A 27406-nucleotide genomic window follows, 5' to 3' on the forward strand; every position below is an offset into this window, starting at 1 on the left:
CAGTCATTAGCTACACATTTGTAGTGCTAGAGAATGTTGGGAACTCTGCAGTGCCCTCCTTGAATTAGAGCCAGCATTGGTTGTGGAGCAACTGTTTGCTGTGCGCAACCTTCAGTGTTGTATGGATCACAGACTGGTCTTGTAGATGAAGCTAACAGTCTTTGTTTACCCATATTTATGCAGGGAAGATTGCAAACTGTGAGCAGATGCTGAAGTTCTTACTTGAGCCATTCTGCCACTTGCTTGAAGGAAAGCTAACCATTCTGCCCTGCAAACTGATGCTTACTCTGTGTTAGAGAAAACTAGACTGAAGCTTGTTCTATCACATCAGCATTTGTCTTTTCCCTCCCACAATAGTGTACAATGTCTTGAGAGAGTCTGGTTCTCACTCCTAAACATCTCTCTGTTAGCTCACCTTAAAGTCTAGTGCTCACTACTGGACCCAGTATTCCTACAAGCTCTGCCCTACATGGTTGTATTTTCCTGTCCAGGTATGACATTTGCTTCTGTTGCATTGACCTTAATGGAGAACTCTTTCCTGGCTATGCCTTCATAAAGGGACACCTTTGTTTTGCATTTTGAGGGAAGACAAGGCAGTTCACAGTTTCTACCATTGTTCACAAAAGAGAAGGGTGAAGTGGGCACAAGGAGCCTTAGGGTAGGATTCAAGTGTTGTTCCTTCATCACTGTGAGAATGAAATAATTCCCAAATGAATACAAGTCATGGAATTAGAACAGGATCTTCTGGTTTGATAATTTGGTTCCATGAACTGTGTGTCAGTTTTTTCCAAGCAAGGAGCAATACCACACCTTGAAGGAAAGAGTTTTTCTTATGTAACCTTCCACATGTGGAAAAAAAAAAAAAGAAATTACTTTAAATCTTAGGGAAGAAGGGCAACAAAAATGTAAAATAACTCCCAGTGAAAAGTGTGAGTCTGTGTTTCTAGATACTCCTAAAAACATGGCTCTGCTGCCCTCAGAAATTTGGTCAGTTCATCAGTGCAGTAACCTGTGACTCATAAGCTGTTTTAAATGTGCCAAGTTTTTATACAAAACGCATTGCCCAACTGCCCACAATCCATTAGCAATGAGCAATCTGTGCTTGGTTTTCTATGAGCAGTTCCTTTTAGCCTCTCATTGGTTTTGTCTCCTTTTAATGTGGCATGCAGGGAGCGATGTGTGCAATGGAGTGACACCACAGCTTTCTATGCTGACAATTGCTAATGAAAAATTTGCACTGTTAGATATGCCTAATTTGATGGACTGAACTTGCTAGTTTTCAAATCACATAAAGCTAAAGTACATTGACAGTGATGAGTGATACGCACTTGCCAGCGCAAATGTGTCAGTATATTCAGTTCTGTGAATATATTAAGCACTGTGGATGCACTTAGCTTAATGCATTTGCATTTTAACTGGATATTCTGTGGCTGGATTCATGCAAACATCAATCCAGAGGAATTCCATCTTTATAGCATGTATTCAACTTTGTTGTAAGTAAAGTCAGAAGGTTCAGTATGACCTGAATTTGACCTAAGATCAGAAAGAAAAGTTTGATTTTGCTGTTGTCTTCCTTCTCCTGTGTTTCCCTTTTCCTTGGAGGTGGCAATCTGAAGCCATCAAAGCGTCTTATTTGCTACAGCAATGGCTAAATAGGAAGCATCAAATTTTTGAGACCTAATGAGAAGAGTGTGTTCTGGCGTTCTTTCTGTCAGCTTCTGCCTCTCTCCTATCATTTAGATCCTAATTGCTACAAATTACGGTGTGTAGTTTTTATCAGTTGTGGACCAACAGACTTTGGACTGATGTACACTATGATATTGTATTGAAACAACATTGTAGATGCTGATGTGCAGACACATGTTTAGTGTCAAATGAACTGGGAGCACTCAGTAAAACTGAAATGAGAAACAATCGATGCCTAGATGAAAAGCTGTGTTTCACAGGATCAGTACCTTTCCCTTCATTGGTGGGGCAAGGTGTCTTTTTGTAATGGACAAGGCATAAGAAATACAGAGTATTGTGCCCCTGGGTGCTTCCCTCTCCTTTGCTTTCTTAGCATATTGTCTCGATTTTGATTGTGGCCTTCAGCAATGACACTTTTTGATATCTTAATTTAACCTGCTGGTTTGTACACTCATCTGACTTCCTGAAAATCATTCAGTTTCAAAGCTTTCTCCAAAACCATGCAAAACCACTTTGGTTTCCTGATGCTTTGGGCAGCTGACAGCATCTTTACACAACTCCTGATACTGTAATGTTGTCTTCAGATCTGGGGCTTGCCCCTTCCCACAGGGCAATTCCCTCCTTGGCGATGGTGAGCATGCTTTGGCTTGGGGAACAGCCACCAGTCTGTGCCTCTTTTGGGGCGAAAAAGTGTGGCGCAGAGGTCGTAGCTTTTCTTTAAGTCTGAAATCCAGGCAGTGAAGCAGCCTGCCATGGGACAGCAGTTTATGGAGGGATACGAATTAGTCATCCAAGGCGCCAGCCCCAACCCCAGGTTGGCAGGGTGCAAACCCCTCCCTGCTCCATGAAGTTACTGGGATATGGCTGTGTGGCCAAATCAGCTGCAGGAAGTGGGTGCAAGCGAGGTAGAAGCTCCCCCTGCCTCACTTCTTCCCCTCTGAGATGAAGGTCCTGTGTGTGGGGCAGCAGGTGGGGAGTCTTTCTGCCCTGCACTCATTGCCTTGACCTCCATTCCTGCTGGACAACGAGGAATTAATTTGACCAGCCATTGATCCACCCTGTCTGTTACTGCAGAGGAAGAGCCAGCTATGCCAAGACTTGCTGCTGGTGTGTGCCTTTTGCACAGGAGCTGGTCCCAGGTGGCTCAGAGGTTGAGCAGGCCAGGATGTGCCTGCCTGCAGAGTAACAGAGGTGTCCATCCTTGCTGCAGCACAGCTCTACTCCCAATCTAGGGAGCAGACGCAAGGATGTCACAAAACCCCCTTCTTGTAGGAGAGCTCCCAGTGAGGGGAAAGGCCCCATCACATGAGCTGAGGGCAGCTGGTGAGCCAGAAAGCCAGCACTCCAGTCCCAGCACTGGCAGGAGGGCTTTTGTCTGAAAAAGGGCATATGTCATGCATGCAGAAGAGTTAGTCATGTGGGAAAAAGGCTGCTCAGGGGATTAAAAGGACTATTTGCCCAGCCCCCAGTTTGAAGCACCAGGAAGAGGGAGAGGAGCTGGGATTGCCCCCCAGCAATGCCCAGGTGCAGCTGCAGCAGCATGGCCCTTCTCCAAGTACTACTGTAGTGTCAGAGAAATGTGCGCCGGGGCTGAAGCCACGCTTGGGCCATCCACTGTCTCCACAAAGCCACTTTACGGGGAGCCCTCAGAGCAAGGATTTGCCAGGTATTTAACTGATTTGAGCAGCTCTTTGGCAAATAGCAGAGGAATGGCAGAGAGTGGGTCAGGCGCAACCCTGCACAGGCAGTGGGATGGCTGCTCCACAGCAGCTCATCCTCCCTGGGGATGCTCCAGGCCAGGCAGCCCTGGTGCTATGCAGCCACAGCCCTTCAGAGCCCTTCTCTGTAAGTCAGTCACTGAGAAATGCTTATGTCCATCTTTTATGCACTAGGCAGAACAACAAAGTGCAGCAGAGAGCTTAGGCAATTATCCTGCCTGGAAAAATTGCCTGATAATGATATTTTAAGCAATTTAGAGAGTTTGTGGTGCCCAATCCACAACACAGGAGTTTCTTATTGAGGCATGCCCTGACTGCAATTCTTTGTTACTGCAGTCCTAGTTTCATAGCACAGCTCAGCCAACAACGTGAGTGAGGCAGAAAGCTGTTCTAACAGAGCCAGAGTTCAGATGAACATTGGTGGGCAGCTATTTAAATAGATGTCGAACAACTCAAACCCTCGAGACTACTGGACTGGGAGTATCAGGTAGGAGCTGGGAGCCACAGTATGCACTGCCGACCCTAGGGGTGGAGGGGAGGATTGGCACACTGGAAAACAATGAGCTTGTGCTGTTATGTCAGGTTATCTGCAGCCTTTGTACCGTGGCAAACTGACATAGTCGTCTTTGCTCTGAGCCAAGCAGGCTGCCTGCCATTGCATACAACATCTTTGAATGAGACTGGATTTTAACTCCTGGTTGCTCTTCTCCTATAACCCAAGCTCAAGGGCTGCTGCCTTGCTGCCCCTGCTGGATGTTTGGATTTCCTGAAAAGGATCAAGCTGCTTCCATTTCTCAGTTGTTTGCTGTTTTGCTGTGGCACAAACTATCTCCAGGTTCTTGTCAGGTTCTTCTTCCTTTTGTGGTTGGGTTTAAACCACGACAACCAGCCAGAAGGTCCACCCCAAGAAATGCTCCCAGCTCATCTGAGAGTAGATGGCATCCTCTCCCAACAGACCTGCCCTCACCATCTTAGACTACACAAGTCACTCCAAGCTCAGAGCCCAGCCATCCTTCAGAAAGCCTGTAGTAAGGCTGATGCAAACAAGTCTGTATCCAGTGGTCTTCCATGTGTCTGCTTGCAGAAACAAATCCATCCAAGAAAGTATGATGTGTGTGGGGCCCCACTGTTATAACCGTTTTTCAAAACACGTCTTTCTGCTAATTAATCTCACAGGTCAGAGTTTTTCTCTTGTGCTAACACAATGGCAAGAAAGATGCAGTGTAATTCTTGTATTATTTCTCAGATATGATATCAAGTATTGCATTTAGGTATGCAATAGAAAAGAACTTACAAATAAGGCTGAAAATTTGCAGCATAATTCAGTGTGGCTCTCCCTGCTACCATTTTCAGCTCACTGTTTTAGTACCTGAAGAAGTACTGGGTCCAGTGAGTGTTCAGGTGATTTACCAGCATAGAGGAGAAAATAAAAGAGTTTAAGTGAACAGTCAACATAATCCCTGTTGACTAATGAGAGAGAAGAAATCATATCAAGGTAATAATAGACATAATGCTCTGCTCTGACAACAGATGAAACAACACAAAAACCTGTCAACATTTCACTACATGACAGACTCACTGATAAATTAAGGAATGATGAGCTAGACAAGGATCACAAAAGGCACATAATTACTTAAAAAAATGGGCTTTACAGTTATTGGTCGAGAAGAGGGGCCGTTTTAAGTGATAACTCTCCTGGGCCTTGCTGTATCCCATAAAATCTGGATGTGGGAAGAGAAAACCTAACGGGTTTGCGGCATTGCCAGGTGTAAGACTTTTGAAGGATTAATGATTCCAAATGATCATGAAAAATGGAAAACTGGTCTGAAATCATTGCTGTGGATTCAGCCCAGACAAATTCAAAATGTGCTAATTAGTGCCACCCTGGAACCAGAGGTACAGAGACAAAAAAGAAACAGCTGAGCAAGTAGCAGTGCTACTGGAAAGGTCACGACTGCATTATGAGTCAATGTTGGCTAATGTTGCCAGAAAGAAGGTGTGTATCAGCAAGGTACATCTTGTAAGATATCGATGGTGATTGCACTACTGATCATTGATAAGGTTTCGGTTACGATCAGATGTGGACACAATCGTTGAGAAAGCACAAAATGTAGTGAGTCTGGATGGCACCAAGAAAAGTAACATGGAATTTAGGGAACGTTGGGAACAGTTGAGTGAATGTTGTTGGAAAAAAAAAAAGATTGCTAAAAGATTGTTAAAAGATTGCACATGGATGGCAGATCACTTTTACCTGGTCCACAGGACATGTATCAGACAATATTGAAACAAGGTGCTTCCTCAAGGTCCCTGGTTTCTGGCTCTGCTTGCTGGGGATGCCTGTTGCTGGTGGCCCTGCTGGGGCTGTGCTGGTTTCAGCCTCTTGCAGATGGGAAGGCTGCTGCTACCTTCTTGGATTTGGCAATGAAGGGGCTGATTGCTGCTGCTCATATGTAAACAGACTCAGTGGTTTTGGAGGGGCTCTGCTGGGAACTGGAAACCAAACCCACAGATGTGGCTGCAGAGTTGTGTCTCAAAAAGCTCCCCCTTGCCAAGAAATAAACCAAGAACCCAAATCAAAAGCAGCCAGGTGATCCTGGGTAGAAACAAGCTAATTTCAAAAATACCAAGGTATTGTCTGAACCATAACACTCAACCCAAGCTGCATTTCCAGAACTAATTCATGCATTGATTTTCGTATTGATCTGCAGTAAGTGCTAGGTTCCAAGCTAGATTAGCAAAGGTATTTAGATGTTAAACTGGAGTCATATTAGTAGTCATAGTCACCATAGTACTTAAATCCAGTTGATTCATAGTTCAGATTAGGTCTCTATGCAAGATGCTGTGATCCCACTTGTCTCTTGCTGTTTTTCGATAGTTCACTGAACACATTAAAAAAGCTGGTTTTATATGCCCCAGTTGCTTTGAAAATGAGGTATATCATCCAAACCACTTAGGCTTTGCAAAGGCTTTTAAAACATGGCCCTATACCCCCAGCCACGTACCCTATGTCAGGCTAACTGGGGTTTCCTCCTCCCTGGCAGTTAAGGTTCATAGCTTGGTGTTTCAGTGAAGTTTCTAAATATTTTTACAGCTTATCACCAACTTGTTAAAGGATTCACAGATTCTGAGCTACCAAAGACAAGGGCAGGCTATAGATAAAGTGGCCAGCTGTATCATTGACAGCGCATTTGGGAAACATTAACCAAAAGTAAAAGCCTTTTATAAGAAGACCATAAAATGGCAGCACTAATTATGTTTTCCCAAAGTTAATAATTTACTTTTGTTTATTTGTCTTTTTGTAAAAAACTTTTTCCCTTTCTCTCCCACAATGGATAAGACCTATAAAAGGCCCCGCAAATTGGATTCAGCCTTTTTTCTTCACTCTAGTCATGCTTGAAGGCTGATGAGACATAGCCCGACACAGAAGCTTACCTCAGGAAACCTACTTCACTGGGTGGTTCTCAGCTCAGACGAGAATATGTTGGTCCACCTTTGGCTTGTCTGTGGTCTGAGCGCTTTTGTGACCCCCCAGGATGTCACACCACAAGCCCAAATGTTTCTAGAAGAGTTTAACAGGAAGGCAGAAGACATCAGCTATGAAAGCTCCCTTGCCTCATGGAACTACAACACCAACATCACTGAGGAGACTGCCAGGCAAATGGTAAGTGCTCCATCCCACGGGGTTTACTGTTGTTTGAGGAACCTGACAGCTACTTTCTAGTTTATTTTGGTTTCAGTTAAGTTGGCTTAAATTGGACTGCTACTTCTTTGGTAGCTGTGGTTTAGTTTCAGGAGGGTAGAAGGTCTTGCATTAATGTAGCAATGCCTCGCTGGAGGTGCCTGGGCAACTACCAGCCTCTACAGCTTAGGGTTGGTGCCTAGGCTGCCTATGCAGTACATGGGGAAGGTCAGAGGCTGGACTTGTCCCTAGCCACTACCCTGAGTCACCCTGGTGAGTGAAGGGAAAAGGCAAGGAAGTGGTGCATGTTCTGCCCCGAAATCTTAGAGAGATGCTACCTTCTGACTGGGGTCCACCACCACCGGTGCTTCCTGATGCACCATTCCTGTGCAGGGCCCCTTTCCTCTTGGAGAGGTCACAGCCTGGAGGGGATGGTCTTCTTCCAGGGCCCAGGCTAGATGCTGCCTTGCAGCAGGGAGGACCACAGCATTTGTATTTATGTTGTCTTGCAGTACTGTTCTCCCTGCTTCTCAACCTCTAGCTGTTGAGGCAGATGGGATCTGTAGGCAAGTACTGTGTTTATAAAGAACAGTCAGCCATGATCTAGGTGGTTACAGGATCATGGCTGCCATGCCTCAGCCTAGCATCTCATAACAGTGGAGCCTTTCAAAACAGACAAAACCACCTTAAATTTTGTAGCTGTGTGTATTTTAAGGTTAACTCAAGCTTTGCAGAAAAACAATTCAGAGCAGAAAAATGAAGCTGAACATCCTACATCCAATTTTCTGTAATGGTTTAACTCTTCCTCTTTGTGGTCTTATAGCTTAATTAAAACATGGTTTAATGATCATATTTCTTAATTAAAGCAAGGAGACTGATTGCTGGAAGAAATCTGAATAGCTAATCATTGTCAACCTGGAATGTTTTCTGAAGCACCAGGTACTTATACTCTAACATTTCCAAACATGTAAAATAAAAGCCCCATATAATACCTTCAGCATTAATGAGATGACAATAAAATACGTGAGGAGACACCAGCAAAAAGAATCAATTAGTTCAGTGCTCAAAGAGAACATTTTCTCTCATTTGATCTCTTCAGTAACACTTGAAATAAGCCCACTTATGAGGATCAGAGTTAATGAATACTGTCTTTTCTGGCTCTTTCCCAACCATATTCCTTGTAAACTGGGCCACAAACACCCTAACTATTCCTCTGACTTCTCAACCAGTACCTCTAATAGAAGAAAAATCAGACAGCAAGCTAACTTCTTTCCCCCAGCTTTTATAGCCAAAGAGCCCCCCCTTCTGCCCCATTGCTACTAAGGCACCTATCAATCCCTGCTCAGCACAAGTTCAGACACAGATTTGCACAGTGTGCATGAAAGAGCTTTTCAGAGACAATATGACATTTGTGTTTCTTGATGCCTCAGCAGGGAGGGGCCCTGCTGAGGGAGATGTTTCAGGGGCCCTCTCCACAACCCAGGAAGATCTGGCATGAGCACAATTAATTAAAATGTCCTGAGGACCCAGGTTAATTAGTACTGTTCTTGTTATAATTTGGGATGGGTATTGACACACAATGTACAAGCACATTTTAAAAAGGTGAATAAAAATAAGACAGTCCAAAATCCAAATAATGTCTTTATGGGGCTACTTTGTGCACTGAAATTGGGGAGTTTCACATGTCATGGTATGTAACTGTAGCAGTGATAAAAGCAACCTCATGCAAAACATTGAGGTTTTGCATGCCCAATTTAGGCACCTATTTATAGGCTTCTAAACTCAAGTATAGTAATTTATTTACCAGAACTTCAGGGGAAATTCGTATTTGCATATGGTTCTTGATTTTATACCTATTGGTATATGGTGATATTATTGATATATAAATTGATATATAGAATCATAGAATAGTTAGGGTTGGAAAGGACCTCAAGATCATATGCATATGGCTGCTGTCTGTCACTGCTACTTGAAGCAGAAATGGTTAATGACATCTGGGATACAGACCTCTCATGCACTGACTTGTATCTGGTTTTTGTTAGGCACAGGTGGGTGGAAAAAAGCACTAAGGGAAGAACACATGGTGTTTTAAAGTATCTGGGAACACAGCTAGGTGATGCTGGATCAATTATAACAAGCAAGGTGTGAGCTGACAGGTCTGCTTTTTGCTATTTCCAAAGGAAAATAGTTATCTGGATATGCGAATAAAGCAAAGCCAAAGCATTCTTCAATCATTTCACTGTGCAGTACAAATGCTCAACCTGCAATCCACAGGTGGTCTCCACAAAGGAAGTTTTCCCAGAAGTAACATTCTTGCCTACTGAGTATTTCAGGATGCTGCACTCTTTTGGCAGAGTATCTCAGGGTTTCTGTGAACCTCTTCCAGAATGAGGCAGGCGCCAAGTGGTCCACATTTTACGAGGAGGCCTCCAGGAATGCCAGCAGTTTCCCATTATCCAGCATCCAGGATGCTCTTACCAGGCTTCAGATCCAGGCTCTCCAGGACAGAGGATCATCCGTACTGTCACCAGAAAAATACAGCAGAGTAAGTTGATGAATTTTTGTGAGGTGAGTTGAACTGCCTCCCACAACACCCCCAAGCAAGGGCAGAGTGTTGTTGCCACCCTGCTTGTCTCAGGATGATGCCTTTTTCCAGCACCAGAATGGAGAGTGTACCTATTCAAGGTACTCATCGCAGTACAGGACTGATGGGGTGGTCTGATTTACGAAGCTGGTTCCCATCCAAGTCAGCAGTTTCGCTGTGTAATCCATGCAGTGAATTTCAAACATGAACACACGCCTCAAAGGTGTCCTTGACAAATAGCTGTGTTGGTCATAAGAGGAAAAGAGTACCTATGAGAAGTGCTTGGCTAAGTCCAGACCTAGGGCAATGAGCAGAAGGAGATGGGTCAAAGGACATTCAGTGAGTCAAAAGGTGGAGGAAGACTTTCTTTCTGTGCTCATGGTCAAAAGGTGGAGGAAGACTTTCTTTCTCTGCTCATGTTTCATTATTAAACAGTGAAAAAGGAGTGTTTTATGCAGCGGGCACACTGGGATGCCTGAAATTGGAGAGGGTTGGTGACTTCCTTCCACAGAAAGCTGCTGAAGGCCATCAAGATTTAGCAAGATTCATAGTAAGGCTCGATGTTTCCACTGACAAGTTCATGTAAAAGGCATGTGCATGGATAATGACTATATGTAGAGTTGGATTGAGCAGCTGTGCAGACTCAAAAGGGATTTATAACCAAACACTTTAAGGCTAAATTAGTTTCCTTTTGCTGCAGATTAAATTGAAGGAGCATTGAGTTTGGGGATCCTACAGTCCTGATTCTAGAAGGATCCTGAGATTTTTCTGCTAAGATCAGCAGCGTTAACCGCCATGCAAGAAAAGCAGCAGACTGGCTGGATCTCCTGTCTGATCCAAATGAGATGTGTTTCTGGGCAGATTACCTTGGTGGGAATGCTGACAGTTCCTACAAAGTTGTTTAATTTGGAGCACAGCAGTGCACTGATGGCACTGCTTTCTCTGTTGAGGAGGATTTTTTTCAGTATACTCCCTGTTTTGACTCCTGCAATTTCCTAGATAAATGGCCTTTGGGGATGAAATTGGCTTTTGCTTGAAAAGTGACTTTTCGTACAGTCCGATGGGATTCATCAATACAAAAATTTCTCAAGGCACCAACTTACTTTAATGCTGATAAAGTTAGAGCTAGTCATTAACTACCCCTCCCACTGACAGCTCTACATAGTTATGTTTTAAAGCTTTAAATGAGAAATAACATAGTCCAAAAATAAAAGCTAAAAGTGGTACATGGATTTTTTGAGGTATGAAAATCTGAAACATAAAAAACCACCCCAAACCAGAGCTATGTACCATAGTTTCAGAGGTAGATCTGAATGATTTCAGATCAATTTGGCCTTCATCTGACCCAAGACATAAGCCGTAACTTCCCTGTAATGAAGTATAAGCAGATCTACGCAATCAGTGCCATGCGATGTTAAAAACCACAAGTAACAGGGAGCCTCGCAGCATCTGCAGAAGGGGCCCTTTTTGCTGCCACTCAAAACCATGACCTACCTGAAAAATTTAGGTGCATCCAAGCTTATGGAAGCATGTTGCTAAACTGTATTGTTTGATTGCTGCTGTGCATTGCTAGCTGTCATGACAGTCTGCACTCATTAAATCCAGAGCCCTCTCTGACTGTATATTAAGGACCTGAATATTACATCATATATTTGGGAGATTATCTGCCTTTTCCAGCTAGGTCCTGGTCCAGTAAGGCATTTAGGAAAATTCTTTCATTAATCTCTACTGAGTTTAACCATATGTTTAAATGCTAAGCTGGTGGGTGAAGTGTTGAATTGAGCTTTTAAGGAATTAGCATAATTGGCTGTTATTTTGAACAAAGTGTGTTTCTAACAGACTATCTCACATCTAACTTGCAGCTGAGCACTGTGCTAAATACAATGAGCACCATCTACAGCACTGGGACTGTCTGTAAAATCACCGAACCATCCGAGTGTTTGGTGCTGGAACCAGGTACAGTACTAACCATAGCCCCTCCTCTGTCCTTTACACTGAGAGTTCAAAACCAAAAAGCCCGAAAGTGGCTCCTGACTGCAAGAGACCAGGCTGTCATTTCAATAGATACATCCTGCTATCTAAAACTTAGTCGTAATATAATTGCATCCTGTGGTTCAGTGACCTGCAGCAGGCCTGCTGCCCACAAGACATACTGTCTCTTACCTGTAGTAGACAGAATTTGAAGAGAGCTGTTCAGCTTGTGTGACAGTCTGCCTGTCACCTGGAGTTTGCCTGTATCACAGAAAGTCCATTTTTTTCCCCATCTTCAAAGTCTTGTTAGACTCAACATTACATTGAGGCCAGTCCCAAGAACACTGCCCATTTAAGGGAAGCTAATGTAGAGAGAGCATATAAGGGACTCATGATCTGCTCCAGGTCTCTTAAAGAGAAGGACAGGAAAAGTTCAAATCAGAAAAGGATGTAATAAAATAGTGAGTTATTGAAAATTTCTTTGGCTTTGGCTCCTTTGCCTCCTGTGAAAGAAAAAATAGAGATTCTGCTTTTTCAAGTCTTACTACTTTTTTTTTTTTTTTTGTTCTGACAGGTCTTGACACTATTATGGCTAACAGCATGGATTATAATGAAAGGCTGTGGGCCTGGGAAGGCTGGAGGGCTGGCGTTGGCAGAACGATGAGACCATTATACGAAGAGTATGTTGAACTTAAAAATGAGGTTGCAAAGCTTAATGGTAAGTCACAATTTTATTTTTCTTTTCTGGCACCCAAAAAGTAACCAACATGCATGAGTCTTGCACAATTTGGAACTGTTTTCTCAAGGGACAATGGCAGATGGCTGCTAGTTTTCTTTTAAAATAGCTTTTGAGATAGCTATATTATCTGTCTCTTGGCCAAACTGCACCTGTATCACCTGTTTTCCTATATCCTTGTTTTGTGAAAATTGTCAAGCTGGAGCTAGACACAAGGAATAAGAAATTACAGTCTAAATAGTTAGACACGAAAAAATCAAATATTAAGAAATGATCATAAAGAACTTTCTCCATATCACTAAGAGGCCTAAGCTATGAGACATTTCTACTCCAGGCTTAATGGAGCTCAGTGGACTGGAAGAGATGATGGAACTAGGAGCTGAATTCCAGTCGTGATATCTACACCTGCCCCGGTGGTTTTGTTGCTGGGGGGGGGGGGAGGGGCGCATATTCAGTGTCCACCACCTTACATAGAATCATAGAATCATAGAATAGTTAGGGTTGGAAAGGACCTCAAGATCATCTAGTTCCAACCCCCCTGCCACAGGCAGGGACACCTCACACTAAACCATCCCACCCAAGGCTCTGTCCAACCTGGACTTGAGCACAGCCAGTGATGGAGCACTCACAACCCCCCTGGGCAACCGATTTCAGTGCCTCACCACCCTAACAGGAAAGAATTTCCTCCTTATATCCAATCTAAACTTCCCCTGTTTAAGTTTTAACCCATTACCCCTTGTCCTGTCACTACAGTCCCTGATGAAGAGTCCCTCTCCAGCATCCCTATAGGCCCCCTTCAGGTACTGGAAGGCTGCTATGAGGTCCCCACACAGCCTTCTCTCCTCCAGGCTGAACAGCCCCAACTTCCTCATCCTGTCTTCATACGGGAGGTGCTCCAGTCCCCTGACCATCCTCGGGGCCCTCCTCTGGGCTTGTTCCAACAGTTCCATGTCCTTTTTATGTTGAGGACACCAGAACTGCACACAATACTCCAGGTGAGGTCTCACAAGAGCAGAGTAGAGGGGCAGGATCACCTCCTTTGACCTGCTGGTCACGCTCCTTTTGATCTTCAGTGAGAACCCCTTAGTACATAGCTTGACAGAGGCTGCCCTCCCTCATAGCCGCAGGAGCTCCAGTCAGGAGTGATAATTTACTTTGACCTCCAACTGGAATGATCTTAATTAGCAGATAACCATGACTGCAATAACTGCGTTTCTTGGAACACTACCATACCTGCGTTCATGGAACAGAGCCGTGGAGGAGTACTCTCCTCCTGCCTAGACCCTTTGCAGGTCTGCATGTGATCAACAGGGAGCAGCACTTCTGCAGACCCAGGTGGTTCCATGTGTGGTATCCTGATTTGATGCATCTGTGCTTTACAGGTTATTCTGACTACGGAGATTACTGGAGAGCAAATTATGAAGCAGACTACCCAGAAGAATACAAATACAGCCGTGACCAACTGGTCAGAGATGTGGAAAAGACATTTGAGCAGGTAGAGACAGGAAAAAGCTCTCATCTGAGCCACAGGGTTGTGTTTTGTGATGGGGGTCTCATGTGTCGATGTTGTGAAGGAAGATAAAACCAGCTTTAAACTGACTAATCCTAGTTCACATGGGGTTAAGAGATGTTGGGAAACATACTTTTTAACCTCTACAGCCATTCTAAGACCAGCTTGGTCCCCTTTGGCTGCACTGTGCCAAAGGCTGGGAAAGAGTGGGCTCTGCAGAGCCGAGAAGTCTGTCCTCCAGGCAAGGCCCATGGGGAAAAGCATGTTTCCCATGGGTAGGTGGCATCTGTGATACTCCTCATGTAAAGTTAGCAATGCTCCCTCCCTCATACCTGAGTAGGACTTCTGGGGCTAGGATCTGGACTCAGCACTTGAGCCCTGAGGCAAAGCTCAGCTGCAGGTTTGGGGTACACTTATCTGCCAGGAGAACTTTGTCAGACACCTTTGAGGCTCTCTGTTTAAGAGGGATGAGTGGTGTAGAGCAATGAGAAAATAATTTGTTTCCTTCTTCTCCTCTGCCTCCAGATAAAGCCTCTGTACCAGCAGCTGCATGCCTATGTGAGGCACCAGCTGGAGCAGGTCTACGGCCCTGAGCTCATCAGCTCCACGGGATGCCTGCCTGCTCACTTGCTGGGTATGTCAACGCGGCCGTGTCACGCAAGCCTGACTTTGTACACAGGGCAGACCCCTTCAAGGCATAAAGGAAGAGAGTAATCTGCCTGTTTAATCAGGATATTAACAAACAGGTTACAGATAAGAGAAGGTGAGAGGAGAAACGGAGTAAAGTCCCCATCAGAGATGACACAGGTGCTTAGCAGCAGTGGCAGGTAGGGAAGGCAGGTGTCCTCATCCTTGCTGGAGCTGGTAACTCTCAGCTCAAAACTTCAGTACTGGTCTGGGACATTTCCCTCCCCTCTGCAGTGCTTGTCTTCCTTAGAAATGAGAGTTTCAGAGAGATCTGTTTTCCCTTTTAAATAATATTTTAAGGACCGACATTTCCACAGCTTTGCTTCCAAAGCACGAAGCATCAAGTTGCTGTAACTGTAATGTACCTAAACACGGCATCAACAATCACGTGGACTAACAGCATGAAGTTCAGTTGTGAACAGACCTTTAGGAAGGTGACCTGTCCTGAAACTGTATTTTAAAAGAATAGCTGATCTTGTGGAATAAAAGGATCTTTGATCTGACTTTGACCTATGCATGACTTCCTGGAACTTCTGCCCTCCACAGCTGGATCAGACCTGTTTAGATGTATAGGACATCCATTTATGACACTGCACAATTTCTAGAACTGTCTGGCACTTCTGAACAATATATAATCGATCATTTAAATTATTTCTATGTTTCTTTCTTTTTTTGAAGGTGATATGTGGGGTAGATTTTGGACAAATCTGTATGCCTTGACAGTTCCCTATCCAGCCAAACCCAACATTGATGTAACTTCTACAATGGTTGAAAAAGTAAGATGTGCTTTTATGCAATATGAATTATGCAAGAAATCTAGATGGAATAACAATTATCCAGCAGATCTCAGCTGTTTTTTTAGAAAGCCATAGCTGCCCTAAGGCAAAACATTGCTTTCAGCATCCTTTTTTGTTTGCTCTTCACCTTAATGTGTTCATGCACTGTACCTTTTCCCTTAGCTGTTCTCCTCTCTTTCTTCTCCACTCTCTCTAACCAGCTTAATCTATTTCCCTCAGAGACCTCTATCCATTAAGAGATGTATTTTGTACATATAAATATTTCAGAACTCATGGAGTTGGCTGGTATTAAGTATGACCTTTGCCACCCATTACCATAATCAAATAGTTTGTGTATTGCAGTTTGGGTTGTTGTTTGTTTGTTTTTTCCAGTCTTGTTTATTTGAATACAGCCAGGAAACTGCAGTGCTGCCTGTTATCTTTTGGTAGCTGCATAGAACCATAAGGTCTGTGTTTGAGATCTGTAGTGCTAACAGCTGTGACAGCACCTTTACCAGAACAGGAATATGGATGAAGATAAATCGCTGTAGTCTTGACTAAGATTCACTCCTTTTACAAGATAAAAGAAGTGAAGTTCTGGTGGAATTTGATTTCTAAAATGTGATGATTCACCTGAAATCTACCTCCCTTTCAATAGGAGCACTCCATGCAAAAGTTATGCTGGCAAGAGAAGGAATAGAGAAATTTGATTCATAAGCAGTTTGAATAAGTCTGCATCACTCTCACCTCTGTTTTACAGTACTGACCCCTTTGTAGTCATAAATTTATGTATATTAAAGTACCACTGTAAGGAGGAAAGCATTATTTACAGAGCTTTGAGGCAAAGGCTGAATTCATCCTTGTTAGTGGATATACCCAATTTAGGATTCTCATCCAATTGATCTGTCTGCCGCCTAAATCGCTCTAAAAACTCAGTCCAGTACATGCAGAGGTCCTGCTATGTAGAATAATAAAACTGCTGAATGACAAAAATGTTTTGAACGTTACCATGCAGTTACAATCGGATAAACAAGTCTTCTAGATGCATTTACCAGGTTTTGTGGTTCTGGCTGAGATCTCCTTTAATGCTCATCTTCTGGGAGTGCTGCTTTGCTCTCTCAAATCAGTAGTCCCCAGCTGAAATGGCCAAAGGGTTGCATCCCAGATCTGACATGTTATTGAGAGCAATGCCTTTTTTATGTGCACTGTCTTATCTTTGGTTAAGGGATTCTCTGGTCTGGGTCAGGTGCTATATGCTGAACCTCTGGGTGAAAAAACCTGTTTTGTTTGTGGACAAAACCCTTAATTCCAGTTACCAGCAGAATTTACAGAAATGCCAAAGGCAAACACTACCATCTTACTCCCAGAAAATGAGGTGCTGATCTGAAGTTCATGGGAGATAAATATGAAGTCAGCTGCACTGTGTAAAGCTAACAGCAGGGAGCAGGCTCTGTGGGAAGCAATGGTTAATGGTGACGTTGTCTCCCTCAGCAGTGGGATGCAATGAGAATATTTAAAGCTGCTGAGGCCTTCTTCACCTCCATTGGCCTCGATGAAATGACTGAGGGCTTCTGGAATAACTCTATGCTCACAGAGCCAGCAGACAACAGGAAAGTTGTCTGCCATCCTACAGCATGGGATCTGGGGAAAAATGACTACAGGTACTGCAATTACTATAACCCCTTTTTATACCATCTCATAAAACATTCATATTTTCACTAATGGTACACCATACTGGTATAAGTTATATTTTTTCATTATTAATAATTTTCTTCTAGCTGATAAGATGGGAAAGGAAGACAAAAGAGCAGGCATTCCTGTGGGACTGTAAACCTTTCTGTGTAACTTTTTCTGTGAAGATCTAATTACTACTCTCGAATTTATATGAATTACAGAAATGGCTATGTTCTAGAGCTTAAGGAATAAGCATAAATACTGGTGTTTATGGATACCAGTGAGATTTGGGGACATTTGCCCACTCAGCAGCAATGGGACAGGGCTCCTAAACAGCAAGTGAAAACCTGAGAGCCCACCATCTTCTTTAGCAGATATATCCAGTTTCGTGAAAATCCAACAATCTCTTCCATATTTGGGAAAGGAGAGGGACAGCAAATTCCCACACAGGGAAGTCTCCTGGGGCAAATTTTGTCCCCTCTTGCAGTCCCCACAGTTACCTGGGGAAAGGGGCTGGTCCCCAGCAGAGCCTTAGTGAAAGCTGCCAGCCTCACACCTCACAACTCACCAGTTGAGGAAGCTGAAAGGTAACACTATTTGGAAGAAATTCCATTATTTAATAGTGCCAATGGAAGGCTGAAGTAGCCAGAGCCAGTGGCACACAGGTTTTTTTACACTAATTTCTTCCTAAGCTTGATGGTGGGTACTCTCTAACACAGTGAGTTTATCTCCAAGATTCAGGGTGCATCTGCTTCTCACAAAACAACAATTTTCTCTCACCCCCAGCACAATTTCAAGATGAGTGAAAGTGTTCTGCTGAATTCCCCATCCAAGTACAGCTCTTGCAGGAGAAACTGCATCCCATGCTGTGTCTCCCCAGGCTTTGCAAGGGGCAAAGGATATTTGCAAGCTCTGGAGGCTGCTTTGTAGACAGGGCTTGGGCAGCAGCTGACTGGACCACTGTCTCTCTAACCATAAACATGGTTTGCTCTGGTGTGCAGGATCAAGATGTGCACCAAAGTGACCATGGACGACTTCTTGACCGCGCACCATGAGATGGGCCACATTGAGTATGACATGGCGTACTCTGTGCAGCCCTACCTGCTAAGAGACGGTGCCAATGAGGGCTTCCACGAAGCAGTGGGTGAAATTATGTCACTTTCTGCAGCCACCCCTCAGCACTTGAAATCTCTTGACCTCCTCGAGCAAACTTTCCAAGAGGATGAAGGTAAATACATACATAAATATTATATATTTATGTGAAAACACTTGCAGGTCTTATTTTGTAGCAGAAGATTGTGTCTGCAAACTGAGTGAGCAGCTGAGAGGCTTCTGAAAGTCTTACCCCACTAACTTACCAGAAATGCCATTTTTTTTCTCCCAGATCACATCATGAAGCAAGGGTCACTACTCTATAATGCTGCTACATAATTTAGAAATGAATAGCTAGCGCTTCATTATCTTCAGTACTGAGCAACTTATTCTCAAATCTTCATTGTTCATTTAGATGAGACTCAATAGTCTTTTTAATTTCTGTTGCATAAATCTGTACATATTTCTATCAAGTATGTACTTAGCAGTTCAAATGAAACTGAAACCTTGATATTTCTGTCTCCTACTTAAGTGAATACTGAGCAGACAATGTAGGTAGGCCTTCATTATGATGCATTTTGTCTAGGTTCTCTATTACCTTATAAAGATGGAGATCTACACTTTGTACATTCTCAGATGTCTTCAACTTGATATTCTCCAGAGCCTGGGAAGATTTCCAGTGGTATATAATGAAATGTAAATGCCAAAGTACTAGGTTGTTTAAGGGGGGTGCGGGTGGGGGGGGAAGAAAGAGACAAAACTATATACAATACCTAAGTGATCTTTTCTCATGTTGCTTTTCTCATGTTGCTTTTTTCAGTAGTATTCACTTTTTCTTTTGTGAAAATTTGTAATTCAAACCAGATGTAAGCATTAGCTGTAAAAGGAAGCAACTTTAGCTGTCTAATCAGATACTAATTGCTACCATAGCCATTACCTTAACTACTTCTCTCTTCAGAAACAGAAATCAACTTTCTGCTCAAACAAGCACTAACGATCGTTGGAACAATGCCTTTTACTTACATGCTGGAGAAGTGGAGGTGGATGGTGTTTAGTGGTGAGATTACAAAGCAGGAATGGATGAAAAGGTGGTGGGAGATGAAGTAAGTTTGAGAAACAAAAGCGATTTTTTGCAAATGAACCTGCAAAACCAGCCCTTCATAGTTCCTCAGTGCAGTGAAGTGCCTGTGTTCCGACAGGGCAGGATCTGTCTCTCAGGCTGTTTCTACATTGCCTGGTAGAATACCAGCTACAAATGCTCAGTGTGGTACAGACAACATCTCACAAGCAATGTGTCCCCATTAACACTGTGTATAGCCCCCAGCAGTGTACCCCACCTCTCAGCAGACTTTCCCCTCATTTCTAATATCAGCTCCTCTGATAAAGACAGCCCTTGGCCTTCACATGAGATGTTTCAGATCCCAGGATTGACCCTGCCATTTCCCTGACACACACCTCAAGACATCTTCATCACTTAGGTATAGCTCTCCCCTAAATCTCATCAGCCATAAACTCTGGTTTGCTGCCCACTGCCTTAAGGACAAGTGGAAAGTGAAGTTCATGATGCTTCCCAGCCTGAGAAACATAGGGACCTCAGTTTACCAAATATCTGTGCACTCTTATCTCCCCATTCTCACGTGGTTTTGAAGGCAAATCGTCTGAAAGACTCCAGACTGATCCTTTACTTTCTTATTGAGATACCACTTTTCTCGATCAAGGAAATACAGTTCCCTTGGCAAGTAGTGTCCAGAGGTGTCTTTTCAGATAGTGCCCACCAGACAAGCTATTTTCAGCACCCTGGAGCTCAGGATTAAAAAGCAGTTTGATTCAAACTGGAGACTGTAATTTCCCAGGTTTGTTAATGTGGGGGAAGAAAAATGCAAAGAAACCTAACAAGCCCACACTGAAAATGGAGTCTGAACTCTTAACATGACCACAAACAAAGAGCCTCCATCAGCAAATAAAATCTGTAACAAAATTTGATATAAGCAAACCTCCTGACCCACTGTAAAAATCCATCAGCTTCAATCTATTCAAAAGTAGCAGAGATGTCAGAAAATTGAGAATGACAAATTGTTCAGGAAAGCTTATCACATCTGTTGTAGCAGCACCACAAAGCTCTCTGCTGGAGCAAGACCTTGAAGTGCAGGTTTACGGAAAATATTTCCATGGGAGCTTATTACCATTTTCAGAATTTAGGGAATGGGCTTGTTTCCATGAATCACACTCTCAGGAGAGGAAAATAAAGAGAAATTTCATCTCCAGCCTACTGGCACAACAGGCTATACAGCACAAAAAGCGGAAGTGTTAGACTCCAAACTGGGGATGGCCCAGGGCATGAGGTGTACTCATGAAGCTTATGTCTTGTAGATTATTTCATTTCACTAATTACTGCCTTCACACTCTGCTGTCGCACAAATCCCTTCCTTGCACTATCAGTTTCAAAGCAGCTTCCTCTCTGTGGTCTCCAGCTGTGGAGCAGTACTCATTTGGGGTTACTGCGAGCTGTAAGGACTTAGAATCATAGAATAGGTAGGGTGGGAAAGGACCTTAAGATCATCAGGTTCCAACCCCCCCGCTGTGGGCAGGGGCAGATGCCGCAGAAAAATGGACTCAGTCAGAGATCAATGTGATCAGACAAAAGCTGTTTAATACAAAGCACCTATCCTTTTTATACTGTTGTCTGCATCTGCTTACAATAGCTTGCTGTATTATAATTGAATGCATATACAATAACTTAATGTATTATAATTGGATACATATTCAATAGCTTGCTGTATTATAAATGGATACATATACAATAGCTTAGTATATTATGCTTTGGTACATATTCTTGCAGCACACGGCAACTAGTATACAATTGATCTAATAAGCGTATGGGAACTTAACCTTTAAAACTTGCTAATAGTTTAATATTTTGTATCTTAGCACATTCCAGTTTCTTCTTATCTTGCTTGCACCGTTACTTTTGCTTCCTTACCCACATCCTCCTGCATCCTTGGTTCATGTTGAGCTCCACATAGGCACTTGCTGACTTGGGAACGTGTCCATTCTTTGCTAAAAATCCATCCACAAGCTGAGACCAGGCTATGGGTGCAGCCTGGTCTCCACCACGGGCAGGGACACCTCACACTAAACCATGTCACCTGGCTCTGTCCAACCCAGGCTTGAACTCTGCCAGGAATGGAGCATTCACAACTTCCTTGGGAAACCCATTCCAGTGCCTCATGACACTTACAGTAAAGAACTTCCTCCTTATATCTAACCTAAACTTTCCCTGTTTGAACCCATTACCCCTTGTCCTATCACTACAGTCCCTAAAGAAGAGTCCTTCCCAGCATCCCTAGAGCCCCCTTTCAGATACTGGAAGGCTGCTATAAGGTCTCCATGCAGCCTTCTCTTCTCCAGGCTGAATAGCCCCAACTTTCTCAGCCTATCTTCATACAGGAGGTGCTCCAGTCCCCTGATCATCCTCGTGGCCCTCCTCTGGACTTGTTCCAACTGTTCCATGTCCTTTTTATGTTGAGGACACCAGAACTGCACGCAATACTCCAGGTGAGGTGTCAGAAGAGCAGAGTAGAGGGGCAGGATCACCTCCTTTGACCTGCTGGTCACGCTCCTTTTGATGCAGCCCAGGATACGGTTGGCTTTCTGGGCTGCGAGCACACACTGAAGCCGGCTCATGTTCATTTTCTGATCGACCAGCACCCCCAAGTCCTTCTCCGCAGGGCTGCTCTGAATCTTTTCTTTGCCCAACCTGTAGCTGTGCCTGGGATTGCTCTGATCCAGGTGTACGACCTTGCACTTGTCATGGTTAAACTTCATAAGGTTGGCATCAGCCCACCTCACAAGCGTGTCAAGGTCCATCTGGATGGCATCCCTTCCCTCCAGCTTATCAACCAAACCACACAGCTTGGTGTCATCGGCAAACTTGCTGAGGGCGCACTCAATCCCACTGTCCATGTCAGCAACACAGATGTTGAACAAGACTGGTGCTAGCACCCATCCCTGAGGGACACCACTCGTTACCATCTCCAACTGGACATAGCCACTGACTACAACTCTTTGTGTGCAGCCATCCAGCCAGTTCTTTATCCACCAAGTGGTCCATCTGTCAGATTGATGTCTCTCCAATTTAGAGACAAGGATGTCATGAGGGACAGTGTTGAAAGCTTCGCACAAGTCCAGGTAGATGACATCAACTGCTCTACCCCTGTCCATCAGTTCCGTAGCCCCATCATAGAAGGTCGCCAAACTGGTCAGGCAGGATTTCCCCTTAGTGAAGCCATGCTGGCTGTCACCTACCACCTCATTGTTTTAAATGTGCCTTGGCATGCCTTCCAGGAGAATCTGCTCCAAGATTTTGCCAGGCAGAGGTGAGACTGACTGGTCTGTAATTCCCTGGGTCATCCATTTTCTGCTTCTTGAAAATGGGGGTTATATTTCCCTTTTTCCAGTTGTTGGGAACTTCACCTGACTGCCATAATTTTTCAAATATGATGGGCAATGGCTTAGCAACTTCATTTGCCAGCTCCTTCAGGCCCCATCGATGGATTTCATCTGGTCTCGTGGACTTGTACGTGTTCGGGTTCTAAAGATTGCCTTGAACCAGATCCTCTCCTACAGTGGACCTAAGGTCTTCACTCTCACAGTCCCTGCGTCTGCCTTCCAAGACTTGGGTTGTGTGGTCAGAGCATTTGCCAGTGAAGACTGAGGCAAAGAAGTCATTAAGAACCTCAGCCTTCTCCAAACACAGGGTAGCCAGCTCTCCCGATAGCTTCCAGAGGGGTCCCACATTGTCCCTTGTCTGTCTTGTATTTGCGGTGTAACTATAGAATCTCTTCCTGTTATCCTTCACATCCCTAGCCAAGTTTAATCCTAACTGGGCATTAGCTTTCCTAACCTGGTCCCTAGCTTCCCGAACAACATCCCTGTATTCTTCCCAGGCTGCCTGTCTTTGCTTCCACCTTTTATAAGCCTCCTTTTTCCTTCTAAGTTCCCTCAGCAGCTCCTTATCCATCCATGGGTGTCTCCTGGCTTTCCTGCTGCACTTCCTTCTTGTTGGGATGCAACACTCCTGAGCTTGTAGCAGGTGATCCTTGAATATCAACTAAGAGTCTTGGGCCCCCCTGCCCTCCAGGGCTATATCCCATGGAACCTTACTGAGCAAGCTCCTGAAGAGGCCAAAATCTGCTCTCTTGAAGCCCAGGGCAGTGAGCTTGCTGCACGCTCTTCTCACTGTCCTGAGGATCTTGAATTCGATCATCTCATGGTCGCTGCATCCAAGGCTGCCCTGGAGCATTACATTTGCAACCAGCCCTTCCCTATTGGTGAGCACGAGGTCATGCATGGCACCTCTCCTTCTTGGCTCCTCTATTACTTGCAGAAGGAAGTTATCTTCCACACAATCGAGGAACCTCTTGGACTGCTTGTGCCAGGCTGTACCATCCCTCCAACAGATATCAGGGTGGTTGAAGTCTGCCATGAGAACAAGGGCCTGCAAGTGTGAGGCTGTTCTTATCTGTATGTAGAATGCTTCATCCACAGATTCCTCTTCATCAGACGGTCTGTAAGAGATCCCTACAGTAATGTCTCCCATCGCTGTTCTCCCTTTAACCCTGACCCACAAACTCTCTGTTGACTGCTCACGTGTCCCCAGACAGAGTTCCATACTCTCCAGCCTATCCCTAACATAAAGGGCAACTTCCCCTCCCCACCTGCTGGGCCTGTCTTTTCTGAAGAGCCTGTAACCTTCCATTCCAACACTCCAGCCATAGGATCCATACCACCATGTTTCTGTGATGCCTATTATATCATACCCCCGTAGGCCTGCACACATCTCTAATTCCTCTTGTTTGTTCCCCATGCTACGGGTGTTTGTATAGAGGCATCTGAGCTGAGCTCCAAATGAAGCCGGTTCATTGCCTGTAGTGGCTGGAATATCTCTGCATCGCTCAGAGCATTTATTATAGGTGCTGGCAACTGACTGGGTGTGTTGGGATGGAATGACATCCCCCTCCCCCAACACGTCTAGTTTAAAGCTTTCTTGACCAGCCTGGCAAGCCTCCTACCAAAACTGCTCTTCCCCTTTGTGCCAGACCAGCTCCACCAGCCTCCAGTAGACCTGGCCTCTCAAATCTAGTCCCATGTTCTAAATACCCAAATTCCTGACTATGGCACCACTGTTCTAACCATTTATTAACCTGCCAAATCCATCTACCCTTCTTAAGGTCCTCCCCTTTGGCCTGGATGATTGATGAAAAACCAATCTGAGCCTCAGAGCGCTTAACCACCTCTCCCAGGGCTCTGTAGTCCTTCTTAATGTTCTCTGGGCTACTGCTATCTCTACCACTAGCACCCACATGGGTCACTAGAAGTGGCTAATAGTCAGTGGGACTTACTAGACCAGGCAGCCTCTCTGCAACACCCCTGATCCGAGCCCCTGGTAGGCAACACGCATCCCTCGAGACTGGGTCAGGCTGACAGGTGGGTGCCTCTTTGCCTGTCCAAAGTAGAGTCCGCTACTATGATGACCCATCGCTTTTTCCTGGTGGCACCAGTAGTGATCACTTTACTGGTGCATCAGCGAGTTGTTCATGTGGTGAGGTGTGTGTTTCCTCGTTAGCCCCCTGCAGAACTGTGAAGCAGTTCTGGGTGGGGACATCAGATTTAGGAGGAAGCCCCTTGCTTTTAATTGTCCTCTTCCCCTTTTTTTTTTGTTGGCTTTTTTTGACTTCTGTTTGGAAGTGAAAGAGGTGCCCATGTGTATCAGAAAATACAGAGGAAGAGCAGAGTCAAGTTCTTCCCCCCCTTACTATCTACTAACAGAAATCCTGTGTTTTTTCTTCATCCCAGGAGAGAAATAGTTGGTGTTGTTGAACCAGTCCCTCATGATGAAACCTATTGTGATCCTGCAGTGCTGTTTCACGTGGCTAACGATTACTCGTTCATAAGGTAGCTCAGTGTTTAATTAATGCCTTACATTTTGGGTACAGAACAAGCCCTGACTACCTAGAACATCTGGTGGGGAGTCTCATGACACAATCTTACTTGGTTTAAAGTCCCGATCAGGTCACACTGATTTCAGTGAAAGTTTTTCTGTGAACACCAGGGGCTGCTGCATAGCAATGTCTAAGCAGTGAGGAGGCTGCTGGGCTTCTTGTGGAGCAGAGAAGCCTTGTGCTACCATCAGACCACTGGGAGCACATCTGTAGGAGGTGCTTGCCTTCTGAGGAGACAGTGTACCCTGTACCACTGTCACTTGGGCTATGCACATGCAGCCCTGAAGAAACTAACTCTGGATGTCCCTCTATGCCCCAGCCATCTCGTTTCAGAATGCTCAGCTGGAGCAGAGAGTTGGGCCTTAAAAACCTTACTTGCTCCTGGTTTATGTGGCAACAAACAGATCTGGTGCTGCATCTGATCTTGGCATTTTGTTAAATCTGAGTTAGCATAGCTGACATAGCAGAGCTCTCCAAAGGCAAAGGGCTTATAGGTTTCCTTGCCAGATGACTAACAAAAACCGTGCCTTCCTTATCCTTTCCCTTCCTTTTCCTTTCCCTTCCTTTAGGTATTACACCCGGACCATCTATCAGTTCCAGTTTCAGGAGGCACTTTGCAAAGCAGCTAACCACACTGGCCCTCTTCACACATGTGACATTACCAGCTCTAGAGCAGCTGGTCAGATGCTGAGGTAACAAAACAAATTTCTCGCACATAATAAATCAGAGTATAATGAAGCCTAATTCATCCTTGAAAGCTTCTGGAGTCAATGAACCTAGAATGAACCTAGCTTAAAAATTTAGCATTTATCTACTAAGTTTATTTTAATAAGTTGACTAAGTTTATATCCACTGAGGATCTAAACATCAAAGGTTTAATTGCCCGTTAATGGGAAAATAATTTATTTTTATTCATAGGAGTGATGGGAGGAAAGGGGGAATTCAGAAGCAAAAAGAAAATTTTGATACTGCTTGCAGATTGTTTTACTAGATGGCTGGATGGAACATAGCAATAACATATACTACCTCTCCTTCCATGTACACAGACAATTGCTTGAATTAGGCAGATCCAAGCCCTGGACTCAGGCACTGGAAAGCATAACAGGAGAGAAATACATGAATGCGTCACCCTTGCTCCAGTACTTTGAACCTTTATATAATTGGCTGCAAAAAAACAACGCTGGCAGATACATTGGTTGGAAAACAGACTGGGCTCCATGTATGTATGGCTTGTGGGTGGATTTAGGGCCATGCGGTAGTCCTCACAACTCTTGATCAGCAAATTCCCTCTCTCTCAGCTATTGAAGGCTCTTCTTCCTAGGGAAGCAGGTGTTTGGGAAATACACACTGAACAGTAAGTTTCAGTCACGGGAAGGCAGTCCGACTCCCTCATGGCCAAAGCTGGAGAAATTGGCATACAGGAGGTTTGTCACAGCTTCATCAGTTTTCAGAAATAGTTTGTGTTATTCAATGGTGGCATCACTAAGAATGTGGGATGGCTGTGCAGAGGGAAGAAAGACCAGAGGCTTGGACTTGTTTGATACTTGCTTGGGAGTAGTGTGGCTGTTCTGCAAGGCTGGGAGCCACCAGTCCTGGGAAACAGAGGACCCAGAGCTGGGGGCACAAGGGAAAACCAGTACAAAAACTTTATCACTATTTTTTTATTTGCTGTCACGTGCTAGTCAAAGAAGGGAGCTCAAGGGGAGGAATTGCATATTTCAGCCTATTGTGATGACATTGAGAGCTGAACCACCCAGCTTATATACGTGTAATCACTGTCAGTACTGGAGCATACCATAACAGAGTGATGTGCCTAATGGTGGGATTTGTCTAACCAGACAAACAGAAACCAATATCTGCATCTGAGCTGCTCATTCCCAGTGGTGGGAAACAGGCACTTCCTTTGAGAGATGTTTAAAGAAGACCAGAGGACTGCATTCGAGATGTGCTCGCTCTGTCTACTACAAAGCCAAACTTGGGTGACTGACAGCTCAGACGTGGATGTTTGCAGTAAAGGTGGCTGAAGGGAAACAAGATCAATTCCACCAAGCTGGCCATTTGGAGCATGGGAACCTATAAGGAAACTCTAGTCCCCCCAGCATTTCCCAGGGACAGACTTTCTGTCACTACAGCTGTGACACAGCCCTTGTTTCTTTTTAAACCAGATTCCGACAATGCCATCAAAGTACGCATCAGCCTGAAGTCAGCACTGGGAGACCAGGCGGTAAGTGTGTTTGTGCTGTGGCACTCCTCTCATTGCCTGGGCAACAGAGATGTTGTGCTAATGTTTCT

At 44.4% G+C, this 27406-nt stretch overlaps 1 protein-coding gene across 1 annotated transcript in view; it reads left to right on the forward strand.

The window, feature by feature from the left end:
- Positions 1-6732: 6732 nt before the first annotated feature.
- Positions 6733-27406, forward strand: part of ACE2 (angiotensin converting enzyme 2) — a 28797-nt gene continuing 8123 nt past the window's right edge. The window contains exons 1-14 of the mRNA XM_065675730.1: positions 6733-7065; positions 9470-9628; positions 11530-11623; positions 12213-12356; positions 13757-13869; positions 14410-14518; positions 15250-15347; positions 16839-17008; positions 18023-18249; positions 19072-19216; positions 24969-25067; positions 25684-25806; positions 26161-26333; positions 27280-27338. Coding sequence (XP_065531802.1) covers positions 6808-7065; positions 9470-9628; positions 11530-11623; positions 12213-12356; positions 13757-13869; positions 14410-14518; positions 15250-15347; positions 16839-17008; positions 18023-18249; positions 19072-19216; positions 24969-25067; positions 25684-25806; positions 26161-26333; positions 27280-27338 — 1971 coding nt within the window. The 5' untranslated portion in view covers positions 6733-6807. The remainder of the gene's footprint in view (positions 7066-9469; positions 9629-11529; positions 11624-12212; positions 12357-13756; positions 13870-14409; positions 14519-15249; positions 15348-16838; positions 17009-18022; positions 18250-19071; positions 19217-24968; positions 25068-25683; positions 25807-26160; positions 26334-27279; positions 27339-27406) is intronic.

This window comes from Lathamus discolor, chromosome 4, assembly GCF_037157495.1.
Source record: "Lathamus discolor isolate bLatDis1 chromosome 4, bLatDis1.hap1, whole genome shotgun sequence".
In the NCBI taxonomy this organism is placed as follows: Eukaryota; Metazoa; Chordata; class Aves; order Psittaciformes; family Psittacidae; genus Lathamus; species Lathamus discolor.